At 44.8% G+C, this 13,688-nt stretch overlaps 1 protein-coding gene across 4 annotated transcripts in view; it reads left to right on the top strand.

Moving 5' to 3' along the window:
* The first annotated feature begins 250 nt into the window (after positions 1-250).
* Positions 251-13,688, top strand: part of IFNAR1 (interferon alpha and beta receptor subunit 1) — a 35,138-nt gene continuing 21,700 nt past the window's right edge. For 3 of the 4 annotated variants that reach the window (XR_324850.3, XM_006032658.3, XM_025214425.1), the window contains exons 1-2: positions 251-391; positions 11,643-11,766. Coding sequence is in view for 2 of the 4 variants with exons in the window: in XM_006032658.3 (XP_006032720.1) it covers positions 301-391; positions 11,643-11,766 (215 nt within the window). In the remaining 2 variants the exon portion in view is untranslated. The remainder of the gene's footprint in view (positions 392-11,642; positions 11,767-13,688) is intronic. The other variant, XM_025214426.1, reaches the window with a different exon arrangement.

Here is a 13,688-nt window from a genome sequence, read left to right as displayed (position 1 = left end):
CCTCCCCCCGGGCTTGCGCTCTGTGCAGCCTCCCCTCACAGAACCGCAAACCCTGCCCCTTGCGTCGCGGACACGGTAGCAGGGACGAACTAACGGTCGCTTCGCCGAAGCAGCGACGCTCGAGTGGGGCCAGGCCACGCATGCGCAGAGCTAGCCCCCTACTTAGGCCCCGCCCCCTATGTCGCGAGCGCGGTGAGGGATGTGGGGAAGTAGTGATCCTTTCCCCGAAGCTGCGGCGGTTGGGTGGGGTCGGGTCGGGTTGCGCATGCGCGGGGCCGGCGGGGACAGTAGTTCGGCGGGATGGCGGCAGCTGGGTTTCCGTGCAGCGAGTGCGCGCTGTCGCTGGCGGCGCTGAGCTTCCTGGCGGCACTGGGCTCCGGCAGCTGTGCAGGTGAGGGGGGCCGGGGTTGAGGGCACGTGCCTGGCCTTGCTACACCTTACATCTCTATGGCGCATCTCACGCTGTAAACGGAGAGCGGCTGCCCCTGCAAAGTGGTTGACACCGGATCAGGACTAGACAGCTCTCATGAGAGCCCATAAAGCTCAGGGCTGGAGGACGTGTGGCTCCGGAAAACATGGGACGGCTGCGAAGCCGGTGGGTCTGGGTTGGACGGCATGTCGGGGCGCAGCGCTGCTCCCTGAAGTGAGGGTCCAGGCAGGTTGAGACCTGCTGGTCGTCCCCGGGTCTCACTCCCTTTCTGCAGCCACTCTTGGCCACCGAGTGAGGCAGGGAAGTTTGATTCGTGTGGGGAAGCGGGTGAGCCCACGGAGAAGCTGCAGCCGCCCTCCCCTCCCCCCTGTTTGAGGGCATCATGAGGTGTACATTGACTGATGCCAGGGGACAGCAGAACTGAAATAAGGGACGGGAGCGAGGGTCAGAGGTTCAGCGCAGGTGCTCCAAGCGGGGGGGTGCCGAGCAGAGTACAGCAGCCAGCACCCACTGGCCCCAGAGGGGTCTGAGGACCCAGTAGATGCCACCCAGCAAAACTCTGCCCAGCTGTGAACGGATGAGGAATAGGAAGACTGCCCTGCAGTGGCCGGGCAGGGCATGACACAGGCCTATGCGGGACACAAAACTACCATGAATCTCTTAGCTCCTTCTGTTGTGATGGGGAGCTATGAACTGCACCAACCAATTTCTTGGGACAGCTTAGGAACAGTAACAGGAGTGAGGGTCACAGGTTAACAACAAGTCCTCTGGGGGTGGGAGGGAGATACCGAGCAGAGCACACTGGCCAGTGCCCACTGGATCCTCAAATGAGACCAAGGAGGCACTGGACGCTGCCCGATGGAAATCTGCCTAGAGATATGACCAGATGAGGGACAGGAAAACGGCCCTGCTGTCACTGGGGCTGTGTTACCCAGGTCTATTTGATGTGCATTGGGAATGTGGACTAGTGCCCTCCAAGTAAAGCTGAAAGCCCCCCTTAATATGGGGGACCTCTACGTGCACATCAAGTGATTACTGGGGTCATATAAGGAAGAAAAGAGGGATGGGAGTGTAGGTCATAGGTTAAAAATCAGTGCATCCAGCAGGGATACTGAGCAGAACACACCAGACAGTGCCCACTGGCCCTTGAGCAAGTCCAAAGAGCCAGTGGAGACTGCCCAGTGAAACTTTGCCTGGAGATATGACTGAATGAGAGAAAGGATGGTGGCCTTGCTGTCTCCTGGGGGCTGCGAGACACAGGCTGTTTGATGTACGCGGTGGATCATGGGCTTGGGTCCATCAAGGAAGAACTATAAATCTCCTTTAGTAGGGAGGCCACTGGGGACATGTCAGCTGAGTTTGGGGTGGGACTACTAAAGAGAAAACAGAGACAGGAGCAGGTTAGAGGTTTAAAACAAGTGCTTCAAGGGGGGATGCTGAGCAGAGCACACCAGACAGTGCCCACTGGCCCTCAAACTACTAATCCAAGGAACCAGTGGATGCTTCCCAGTGAAACTCTGCCCTGGAGACATGAACAGACAAGGGACAAAAAGGTGGCCCTGCTGTCATGGGGGGGCCGTGTGACACAGGCCTTTGATATTCTGTTCCAGAGCATGGGCCAGAGCCTGCCAAGTAGAGGCATAAGCCCCCTTTGACAAGGCCCACTAACGGCACATCACTGGTCGCTTGGGACAACTAATGGACAAAATAGGGATGGTGAGGGTGATAGGTTCAGAACACACCGAGGGGGTATACCAAGCAGAACACACAGGACTAGGGCCCCTGGCCTTCGAATGAACTCAGAAAAACAGTGGACACTGTCCAGTGGAACTCTGCCCAGGGACCCCCCAGACAGTGCCCACTGGCCCTTGAGCAAGTCCAAAGAGCCAGTGGAGACTGCCCAGTGAAACTTTGCCTGGAGATATGACTGAATGAGAGAAAGGATGGTGGCCTTGCTGTCTCCTGGGGGCTGCGAGACACAGGCTGTTTGATGTACGCGGTGGATCATGGGCTTGGGTCCATCAAGGAAGAACTATAAATCTCCTTTAGTAGGGAGGCCACTGGGGACATGTCAGCTGAGTTTGGGGTGGGACTACTAAAGAGAAAACAGAGACAGGAGCAGGTTAGAGGTTTAAAACAAGTGCTTCAAGGGGGGATGCTGAGCAGAGCACACCAGACAGTGCCCACTGGCCCTCAAACTACTAATCCAAGGAACCAGTGGATGCTTCCCAGTGAAACTCTGCCCTGGAGACATGAACAGACAAGGGACAAAAAGGTGGCCCTGCTGTCATGGGGGGGCCGTGTGACACAGGCCTTTGATATTCTGTTCCAGAGCATGGGCCAGAGCCTGCCAAGTAGAGGCATAAGCCCCCTTTGACAAGGCCCACTAACGGCACATCACTGGTCGCTTGGGACAACTAATGGACAAAATAGGGATGGTGAGGGTGATAGGTTCAGAACACACCGAGGGGGTATACCAAGCAGAACACACAGGACTAGGGCCCCTGGCCTTCGAATGAACTCAGAAAAACAGTGGACACTGTCCAGTGGAACTCTGCCCAGGGATGTGAATGGACATGGGGCAGGAAAACAGCCCAAAACAGCCCTGCTGTTTCAGGGGGCTGTGTGACACAGGTCAGTGGGCAAGATGGACCTATAGTCTGACCCAGTAAATAACAATTCTTATGTTCCTATGTTGTGGTCTTATGCTCAAGGTTAACTTGTTCAGAGAGGTATGAGCTTTCCAGATGTAGTCTATGTGGTCAGATGCTATGACTAGATCAGTGATTCTCAGCCAGGGTGCTGTAATGACCTTCCCCCCGCCCTCAGTGCCTTGAGATCCTCTCAGGGGTGCCATACAGTGTTAGCATGGCTAGGTATCCCAAATGTAATTCACAAGATAACCCCAGAACTTTCACATAGGAATCTATAGTGTTAAAACAGTTCTTCCCTGTTGTGGTCCAACTTCTTTGCAGCAGAAGAATACCTCTGTTATTTTTCTGTAGTCAAAAAGGAAGTGAAAAGTAAGAGCATTTTCTGAGGGGTGCCTTCAGTCTAACAAAGTTAAGAGCCACTGGACTAGATATTGGTCAAATGTCTATAGTATCTGATGTAAACTGTAGCCTACAAAAAAACTTGTGCCTCTCCAAAGGAATGAGTCTTACATTGACAGGTGTGCCGTAAATTAGCCCTGCACCTTCCCTGAGTGCCACCCTTGTCCCTTTCCTCTACCCAATCTGCTGCTATGCTCCCTGCTTCCAGATCTGCTGCATGCCGCGCACAGAGGCTACCCATGGCACCTGTGCCAAAAGCTGTAACCTCTGTATTAGGTCTCACCCTGCCCTGCCTGCCTTCAGATTAACCCTGCTAACTACTTCTCCATGTAGAAGGAATATTTGTCCATATATATTTAGTCTTAGAACAGATATTTGTATTTTAAAAATCAAAATAGAAGGATACATTTTGACTGATAGAAAAAAAGTATATTTTGTCTCATCCTATTCACTTGCCTCTTCTTTTAACACTTATCTTCCCATTGGAAGTCTACCTTCATCTCTTTACATCTACTACTTACCTTCCTGTTTTCTTTAGCAGTTGTCCCTCACAGCAATGTCATGTGAGGTTTTCTGTTGAACAGGGTGATTTGATTTAAGTCACTGATGTTAAACATTAGTTGGTAAACATTCAAACATGTTTATAAATATAGTCTTTATACTCATTTTGAAACTCCTTGGCGCACAATCTGGATACCATCTAATCTCTCTATGTTTATGTAAACAGTTATATCCTGTGGCATACATTCAGTTGGGTTCTTCTTTTTTACATTTTTTATTTCATTATACCTGTTTTAGTAAATGATAAATTATTTTTGTATGACTTGTGTCAAGCTCTGCTTCAGATGGAAAATTGGAATTCAGTTAAAAAGCTATTCTCATGCATTTTTTTTAAATATTTTAACTAGTTAAATACAGTTATTTTAAGGTAATATAAATATGTAATTAAGAAAAAAAGTGTAAGTTTATCTTAACATACTTTGTGTTTAACATTAATATATTGATCTAGTAACCAAAGACTTAGCTGTTGTGAGGCAATAGAACTAAAACTCTCTGGTTACCACATCCTGTAGCATGCTTAGGACCAGCAATTGGTGTAGGAGGTCAGACAGCAGTTGCTGTAACTTTGCATCTTTAAAGCCTGATTTAAAAGCAAAATAAAAGCTTCCTGTGGTGCAGTACCATATTACAATTGAAAATTATTCTTCCTGATTCTGTTTCATTTTTTTCCATCCCTGCCACTCCCCTGGCCAGTTTATTAGTACAGTCTACTTATTTACATAATTTTGCTGAGAAGGAAGATGTCACTGTACACTGACTCTGACCTTTTGTGTAGTCTTACTCTTGGCTATAAAATAAGTTTTAAAATTACTATTACAAATCAGATTTGAAATATGAAACCCTCTTTTATTGAACCTATAAAGCCGTATTGATTTTTCTTAAACATACTAGTTTTGAGGGATTAGTGTCTATATGTGAGTGTTACCTTGTTGACATTTTCAACCTCTGCATTTTGTTTTCTGAAGAGACAAAGACTTAGGATAGCTGTCTTTACACCTAAACATTATTTTCCTGTAGTTCTCTGAAGCTGCTTTTGCATGATGTTAGTATTTTTCTCAGGGTAAGGTAGAAACTATTAGGGCTGTGCGAAGCTTCGGTCCCTAATTCAGTTCAGCAGAGATTTGGCCCAATTCGGTGGCCGAATCTCCAAATCAAATTAGGAGACCCTTTAATTTCTCCAAAACGAATCGGAACCCTCTGAATCGGAGAGATTAAGAAAGATTCACGCTTCAGACAGACACAACTTTAAATGTATTTTCTACATGCCTCGAGGTACCAGGCTTGGCTCATGAACACCGCGATGCTGGGGCTCATGGAGTGTTCAGGGGCCTCCCCAGTGCACTCGGCAGCAGACCCAGAAGTGGGCCAGACCCAGGAGCACCCCGGCTTGGCAACTGGTGCCTCCTGGGTCTGGGGGGCCACCCGGAGTCCCCCCATGGCTGATTGCCAAGCCGGGGAGGGTGCAGGGGCTCTGCAGTAGACTGGAAGTACTTCTGGTCCCCTTCCAGGTTTGCCACTGAGCATGCAAGGGGCCTCCCCTCATTCCCATGGGACGCTCCATCCACCCCAGCATCTCAGTGTTCATGAGCCACGCCTAGTACCTCTAGGCATGTAGAAAAAACATTTAAAGCTGTTTCTATGGCTGAATCGCTGATTCTCCGAATTGGCTTTGAATCTTCATGTTTAGTTTCAGGTGACGCAAATCAGGGACAATGATCCAAATCAACTAATCGAATTGCTCTCCCCAACCTGATTTGGGCCAAATCCGAATTGTCCCTGATTTGCGTCACCATTTCACACACCTCTAGAAACAACGTTTCTGAGAGCAAATGGGGAACCTCTTGTGTATGAAAGTGCTCTGGGAACTTCTGTAGTAATTTGAAGGACCCTGTTTGGGGACTCCCTGGACCTAAAATAGTAGAGTAGGGTCTGTAGTAGATGGATCAAAGTAAGCTAACGTTGACACCATCCCTTTAACTCTCCAGTCTGTCTGTGAGTATTCTTCAGGTGTTTCTTGTAACTGAAAGTTAATTAAAAAAATGTTTTTCCTCCTCTGCATTTGCCAGCATTTTGTAGTTTCACTGCACTGGTTCTGTTGTGTAGCCAATTAGGTCCCAATTCTACCAACATTCAAGTGTATGTGTAACTTTATGCACATGAGCATACCCATTACTTACTTTACATCAGGGTATCAAACATAAGGCCTGCGAGCCAGATCCAGCCTGCCAGAAATTGAGCAGTGAGGCAAGTTATGGCAGGGCTAATGCCCATGACTACCAGAGCTGCTCTGTAGGTGGGACCAGCGCCCAGGGAGTTAAGCTGCTTACTGCTGGAAGTCAGGTTTCTGACCTGCAAGAAACTGCAGGGTCTGGATCTTGCCCTTGGAGTTAAGTGCGTTTGACACTCCTGCTTTAAATGTTTCGATGTAAGTTCATTTGAAGTAATTTATGTGCTTAAAGCTAAGTCTAAGTGTTTTTGATTGATTGGGTCCTTGATTGTTCCCTTAGCCAAAGTAATCCTTTTTTCTTCTCTCTTTTTAACACTTAAAAAATAAACTGTGACATGATCTTTCAAAAAAAAAAGAAACAATTGTTGATGAAGTGCTCTTTAAAGTAATCATTTAAAAATGAAAGATGACAGTGGTCCATTAAAATCATATGGGTTATTTTAAAAAATGCTTTAAGTTTAAATTTTAGGTTTTGATCATCCTTCATTTTATCATGAGAAGACAGAATTCTTTAAAATAAGAAAAACCTTTCCAGCAATAGAAAATGAGCACTGATTTTAAAAAAAGTCCAAATTTGGAGGAGTTCCAACCAAATACTCAGCAGCTCTCATGTTTCTGTTGTCCAGCCCTGAAAATTTTTACTTACTCTGAGAGTATTCTCTTTTTTTTTCACCATTACTTGTCCTTGTAAGTTGGTCTGTAGCTGAACTGTATCTACCGCGTTCGCAGACATTTTGTCTAGCAAGCTACTTCCTCTTATTTCCTTTCTGATGATCTAACAGCAGAATTTAAGTTCTAGTAGAACCCATTCTGTTAACTAAGGAATTTTGCTCAACTTGTGTGGCTTACTATCCTCTCTATCCTGTCTTTTGACTTTATTCATCACCCAATTAGATAAAGTAATTTCTTAAAATTGGGGCTGACACGAAAAATAAGCACCAGCTATCTTTTTTGGTGGAAAAAAAACTGCTTGTGATTGTCTGAAGTTGTTTTCCATGATGTTGTAACTATGTTCTCATAATTTACTGGGATGCTATCAATTTATGATGGGTGCGTCCTATTATAGTGGACAAATATGTTTGCTAATGTAAAACTTTGCTAGGAAAAATACAGTTGTGAAGTGGGAAATAATGAGGAGCATATAAATAGGCTTCCAAGTTAAAAGGGTAAATCTGGATATTTGTGGTTTGCTTTTGTTTATTAAAGTTAAGTTTTTACTAATAACAAATGTAGTTTTACGTTTAAGAATGATTTGTATAAAGAGAAATTCCTAATTTTTACTGTTTCGGTGACTTTCCGGCTCAGATTTGCTTAGTTTACAGATGCTTTACTAGTTAAACTTTGGCACCATATGTCTCTTTCCATTGCATCTATGCAGCAGCCTGGTGAAATAATGAAGTTGCGTCTCTACTACAGTGATTTTTCAGTTGGGGTTGAATAACTTAAAGATAAGGTGTTGCAGATATTGTTAAATACATTCCATGTACATGGTAATCTAAGTGCAGTAGTCAGAAAATATTTTTTATTATCCCAGAGCAATTTTAGTTTTGCCTAGCAGGCATTAGTAAAAAGTAGGAAATTATTCTTTCATGAAATTGAACACATCGTAGGATTCAGCATAAATAAATAAAAGACATTTGCTGAGCAAAAGGGAGCCCTTTTATCCCCCCTCAGTTTTGAAATTAGAACCACTTTAAAGGTGAAGTCTCATTTCAATTCAAAGCTTGTCTTTATAGTACAATTTTTTTATCTGTCACTTTTGAAATGAAGACAGCTTTACTGGAAAAGGTTTACTTCCTGTGTTTAGTAATGTAGGGGCAATATACTTACTTGTGCTGTGTTCTACACAGTACAACTAGGAAGCAGTCTTTCTGTCTGGTTTCTAAAGGACTATTCAGATTTGGACAGTTACTGTTTCTGCAGAATGATCGTGTTTAAGATCATGTTTAAGAAAGTTATTGGAAGTTCCTTTTTGTCTCCATTTTTTTTCCCCCCTGCACTTCTGGCTGCACACCCAATAAATATTCTCTCTCCTCTTGCCTGCCATCAATTATTTTTGTTCCAAATTAGCAAGTATTTGTTTTAAGCCACAGTCTACTTTCTTACTCTTAATCTCCTGAAATAAGATGCAGAGCACTAGTCCAGGAAAAACTTGGGGTACTACTGCATAGCAGAGGCAACCTAGTGACGGATGATGAGGAAAAGGCTGAAGTACTCCATGCCTTTTTTACCTCACAGGCAAGCACCTGGCAGCACAGTTTGGGGAGGAGGTGAGCAAATGACAGTGGTGAACAAACAGGCTAGGCCTATTTAGAAAAGCTGGATGTGTATAAGTCCATGGGGCTGGAAGTGATGCACCTGAGGGTGCTGAGGGAGTTAGCTGATGTGATTGCAGAGCCACTGGCCATTGTCTTTGAAAACTAGTGGTGATTGGGAGAGGTCCTGAACTATTAGAAAAGGACAAATATAGTGGCCATCTTTAAGCAAGGCAAGAAGGAGGATCCAGGGAACTACTGAGGTCAGCCTCACCTCAGTCCCTGAAAAAATCAGAGCAGGGTCTCAAGGAATCCATTTTTAAGCACTTGAAGGAGAAGAAGGTGGTGAATCCCTGATGGCTCTTCCTAATCAAGGGCAAGTCATGCCTGATCAACCTGATTGCCTTCTATGACAAAATGACTGACTCTATGGATGTGGGGACAGCAGTAGATGTGGTATGCCTTGATGTTAGCAAAACAAGGTTCCTTGGGTGAATCTGATATATTTTATTAGACCAACCCAAATAGTTGGAGAATAGTTATTAAGCAAGCTTTCAAGTTCAAAAACCCTTCGTCAGGCTAAGGAAGTTTCAGCAGTTGGTGTGTGCTCTTCCTGGATGGAATGAATAGTAAAGAAACCAGGTGCTGGGCTGGGGAGTCAGTTGCCAGGCAGATTATAATGTATCAAAAATCTAATGTCTATGTTTAGTCCAGACAAGTTTCCTTGGGTGAATTTGATATCTTTTATTAGACCAACCCGAATAGTTATTAAGCAAGCTTTCGGGTTCAAAAACCCTTCGTCAGGCTAAGGAAGTTTCAGCAGTTGGTGTGTGCTCTTCCTGGATGGAATGAAAAGTAAAGAAGCCAAGGGCTGAGCTGGGGAGTATGTTTAGTCCATGATCTCTAGTGTCCAGGAGGTTGATGAAATGGAGCTCGTAGGCTCGTCTCTGGGAAGTGTTGTGTAAGTTTCCCTTGAGGATCAGGACTGAGAGATTGGAGAGAGAGTGGCCCTCCTGTGAGAAATGTGCCCCACCTTGATGTTAGCAAGGCTTTTGGTGCGGTCTCGCACAATATTCTTGCAGGTAAGCTAAGGGAGTACAGGTTGGATGAATAGTAAAGTGGATAGAAGACTGACTGGATCATCAAGCTCAAAGGGTAGTAAACAGTGGCTGAATGTCTAGTTTCATAGTTGGTAGGGTTGAAAGGGACCTGAGCAGATCATCAAGTCCGACCCCCTGCCATGGCAGGAAAAAGTCCTGGGGTCAAACGACCCCAGCAAGGTGTTCGTCTAACCTCCTCTTAAAGACCCCTAGGGTAGGGGCCAGCACCACTTCGCTTGGAAGTTGGTTCCAGATCCTAGCCGCCCTGACAATGAAGTAGTGCCTCCTGATGTCTAGTCTGAATATACACTCTACCAGCTTGTGACCGTTATTTCTTGTCACTCCTGGTAGTGCTTGGGGGAACAGGGACTCCCCCAATACCTGCTGGTCCCCTCTGACTAGTTTGTAACAGGCCACTAGATCCCCCCTCAGCCTTCTCTTGTGGAGGCTGAACAGGTTCAGGTCCCTCAGCCTCTCCTCGTAGGACCTGCCCTGCTGCCCCCTATCATGCGAGTGGCCCTCCTCTGGACCCTCTCCATGTTGTCCACATCTCTCCTGAAGTGCGGCACCCAGAACTGGATGCAGTACTCCAACTACGGCCTGACCAGTGCCACATAGAGGGGGAGGATCACCTCCTTGGACCTGTTCAAGATGAGACCAGTTGCCATCCACAGATGCAAGTGGAGTGCCCCAGGGGTCGGTCCTAGGGCCAGTTTTGTTCAATATCTTCATCAACAATCTGGAAGATGGGGTGGGGTGCACTCTCATCAAGTTTGCAGATGACACCAAGCTGGGTGGAGTGAGTAGTGGATATGTTGAAGGGTAGAGCTAGGATTCAGAGAGACCTAGACAAATTGGAGGATTGGAACAAAAGGAATCTCACGACGTTCAGTAAAGGCAAGTAAAAATCCTACACTTAGGATGGAACAGTCCCATGCACTGACAAACTGGGAACTGACTGGCTAAGTCATAGCTCTGCAGAAAAAGACCTGAGGGTTGCAGTGGACAGTAAGCTGAATATGAGCCAGCAGTGTGCCCCTGTTACGAAGAAACCTAACAACATACTGGGGCTGCATTCATAGGAGCAGCAGATTGAGGGAAGTGTTTATTCCCTTCTGTTCGACACTGGTGAGGCCACATCTGGAGTTTTGTCGTGTGAACCGTGTGTCTCACCCCCCCCCCCCACCCGAAAGCATGTGGACAAATTGGAAAGAGTCCAGCAGAGGGTAACAAAAATGGTTAGGGGGCTGGGGCACGTGACTCCTGAGGAGAGGCTGAGGGAACTGGGCTTATTTAGTCTGGAGAAGACTGAAAGGGGATTTAATAGCAGCCTTCAGTTACCTGAAGCAGGGCTTGAAAGAGGATGGAGCTGGGCTGTTCTCAGTGGTGGCAGACGGCAGAACAAGGAACTATAATGGTCTCAAGTTGCAGCAAGGGAAGTTTAGGTTAGATATTAGGAAAGTAGTAAAGCACTGAAACAGGTTACCCAGAGAGGTTGTGAAATCTCCATCCTTGGAGGTTTTTAAGACCCAGCTAGACAAATCCTTGCCTAGAATGATCTAGTTGGGGATGGTCCTGCTTTGAGCAGGGGGTTGGACTATATAACCTCCAGAGGTACCTTCCAAACTGACTTGTCTATGATTCTAAGCCCTTTTGAAGAACACATACACAGTGTATCCTAGACCTAGACTGTATTGCAGCCCCATGGGGTGGATGACAGGGAGAAAGTTTACTAGGGGTACCACCATTCCTTTGAAGGGTGCAGCAAGGTATGAAGACATAGACACAGGGTCAGACTTGTCTCTGCCTGGCTGATCCCCCACCCAGACTGCCTGGCCCCTCTGCAAGGAGGTAAGCACTGTAATATATAAATTTGTTTTTGAAATTGGGTACCACTCTCTTCACAAAAGTTATGGAGGGTGCCTTGAGTCCAGTGAAGGGTGCCCTGAGTCCAGAAAAGATTGAAAGCCACTGCCTTATCTTCTTCCCATCCTTCCATTTTTTTTTAAATTGTAGGCCAGATGAATTTAATGATCCCTCAGAATGTTCAAGTCCACATTATAAACACAAACATCACGCTAAAATGGGACTGGGATAGTTGGAACAACTTCAGTGTGACATTTTCAGCTCATTATCAGTGGTAAGTTCACTACTTTACTATGGACCTAAAATTGTTTGATGTCTGTTTCTGTAAAGATGGCGGGGAAAGTTTTATTTTTGTGTTGTCTTAGTGCAATTTAAAAAAAACAACTTGTTGAAACAAGAACAGGAACACATTGGTAATCTGAGAAGGTGTGGTGCTTTACAAACAGTACATATCTGTCATTTTATTGTTTTGTGCAGTTTGAACATATTCCCAAATGAAAATAAAAGCTAATGTACCTGGAATAGTTTGAATTAAAAAAAAAACTTATTGTGGTAGTAACCTTCTATTAATCAAGTCACTTTGGGAATTTGGGGCTTTCTAGCATTGCGCTTTGAGACAAATCCAAAAAATGAACAACAGCCAGTTCTAGGAATCTATATGTTCTTCAGGGAAGTGACAGTGATTGTCCCTTTAACCTACTAAAAATGTAGATTACTTAATAAGTACAGTAAATTTGTGCTACTAGTTGCATCATAGTTCTGGTGATGTAAGTGGATAATTTTGGTGTGGTTTTATTTGTGGAGTAGACGGGACTGAACTCAGGTTTTTGTGGTGTGGTGGATTTTATATAATACACATATATCATACCACAAATTATGAAGCCACCAGGAAGGCTTACTAATCCTTTTTGAAATTGAATGAATGGCCTGCATATTTTTTAATATGGGTGAATAGAACTTGGAGTTTGTTTAGCTATAGATGAAAAACAATTTTGTATGTTACTGACAACAAGATTTACTTAGCATCCACTTCTAGAAACAACATGTAGAATATTTTGGGCAAGTGGACGTAAGGTATGTATAGATCAGACATATTGATAGCATCGTTGTTTTGTGTCCAAAGTATATTAATGTTGTGCCAGAATAAATGTAGGCAGTAATGATCTTTATTTAGATTTCTGTCATAATGGAGTTCTTGCATGTTGACAGGGTCTCTTTGGGTAAAGTATAAAGGAGCAAACATTTAATTTTCTCCAAGGATGCCTGATCAAACCATGCGTTTGTGTGGGTTTAATTATAAAAAAAATCAAAATATATTCTTTCCCAAATGGGTAAGGGGCAGATTTGAATAACCCAAAAGAGAATTGCAGGGTTTTTTTCTGATGATTAGATTTGGTTTATATAGGATAACTACTTTATGGGACGTATCAAAACCTAGTTGATGTCACTTGAGCTAGTAACTCTGAAACTGATTTAAATTATAAGCCTTTGCATAGAATAGCTGTACTTCTGTCTTGTAAGAAAACAGCACTGAGAAACTTCTGAATGCAGCAAGAGAAGAAAGCACAGAATCACCATAATTCCATGCTGAATTTAGGTCTCTAGAGATGCAGTGTATAGCAAAAGCTGTGTTATCTGGCACTTTACCATCCGGCAAGCTCCACCAACCAGCATCTGTCAATACAAATCTTCCTTCTGAGGGACGCGGCAAAAGCGAAACCAGAAGTCCTACTTCTGGTTTCGCTGCTGTGAGCTGAGTTCTTCTTCTTCACTTCTTCCTTGTGGACCACAGCCCAAGGCAAAGCAGCCTGCGTGGGGCCCCCCTCCCTGTCCCCCAGCACACTGACACCAAGGAGTGAAAGCCCAGGTGCACCGGATGCGGCATATTTGATTAATCGGTATCCCTCGTTCCCAAGGGTTGTCGGATAACAGAGCTTTTACTGTAATTACTGTAATTGTCTAAGCTAAGATTATGTATGTATATGTGAAGGGTTCCCTACTCTCCATTTGATCAGGATATTTGTTTCTTTCCTATGGTTTGTGCCACTTCATGCTGTCAGCTGTACTTGTCAGATTGAGAAGGGCTATTTCTAGTAGGATAAAACAGCTCAGTTCTTTTTCTGTCTTATGTCATACTGGTTTATCTCTTCCCCTTCCTTTATTTCTGATACCTTGTGCTGTTTCTTCCTTTTCTCT

The sequence above is a fragment of the Alligator sinensis genome, unplaced genomic scaffold (assembly GCF_000455745.1).
Source record: "Alligator sinensis unplaced genomic scaffold, ASM45574v1 scaffold996_1, whole genome shotgun sequence".
In the NCBI taxonomy this organism is placed as follows: domain Eukaryota; kingdom Metazoa; phylum Chordata; order Crocodylia; family Alligatoridae; genus Alligator; species Alligator sinensis.
The sequence above is the reverse complement of the archived record's forward strand: the minus strand, read 5'-3'. Positions and strand labels throughout refer to the sequence as shown.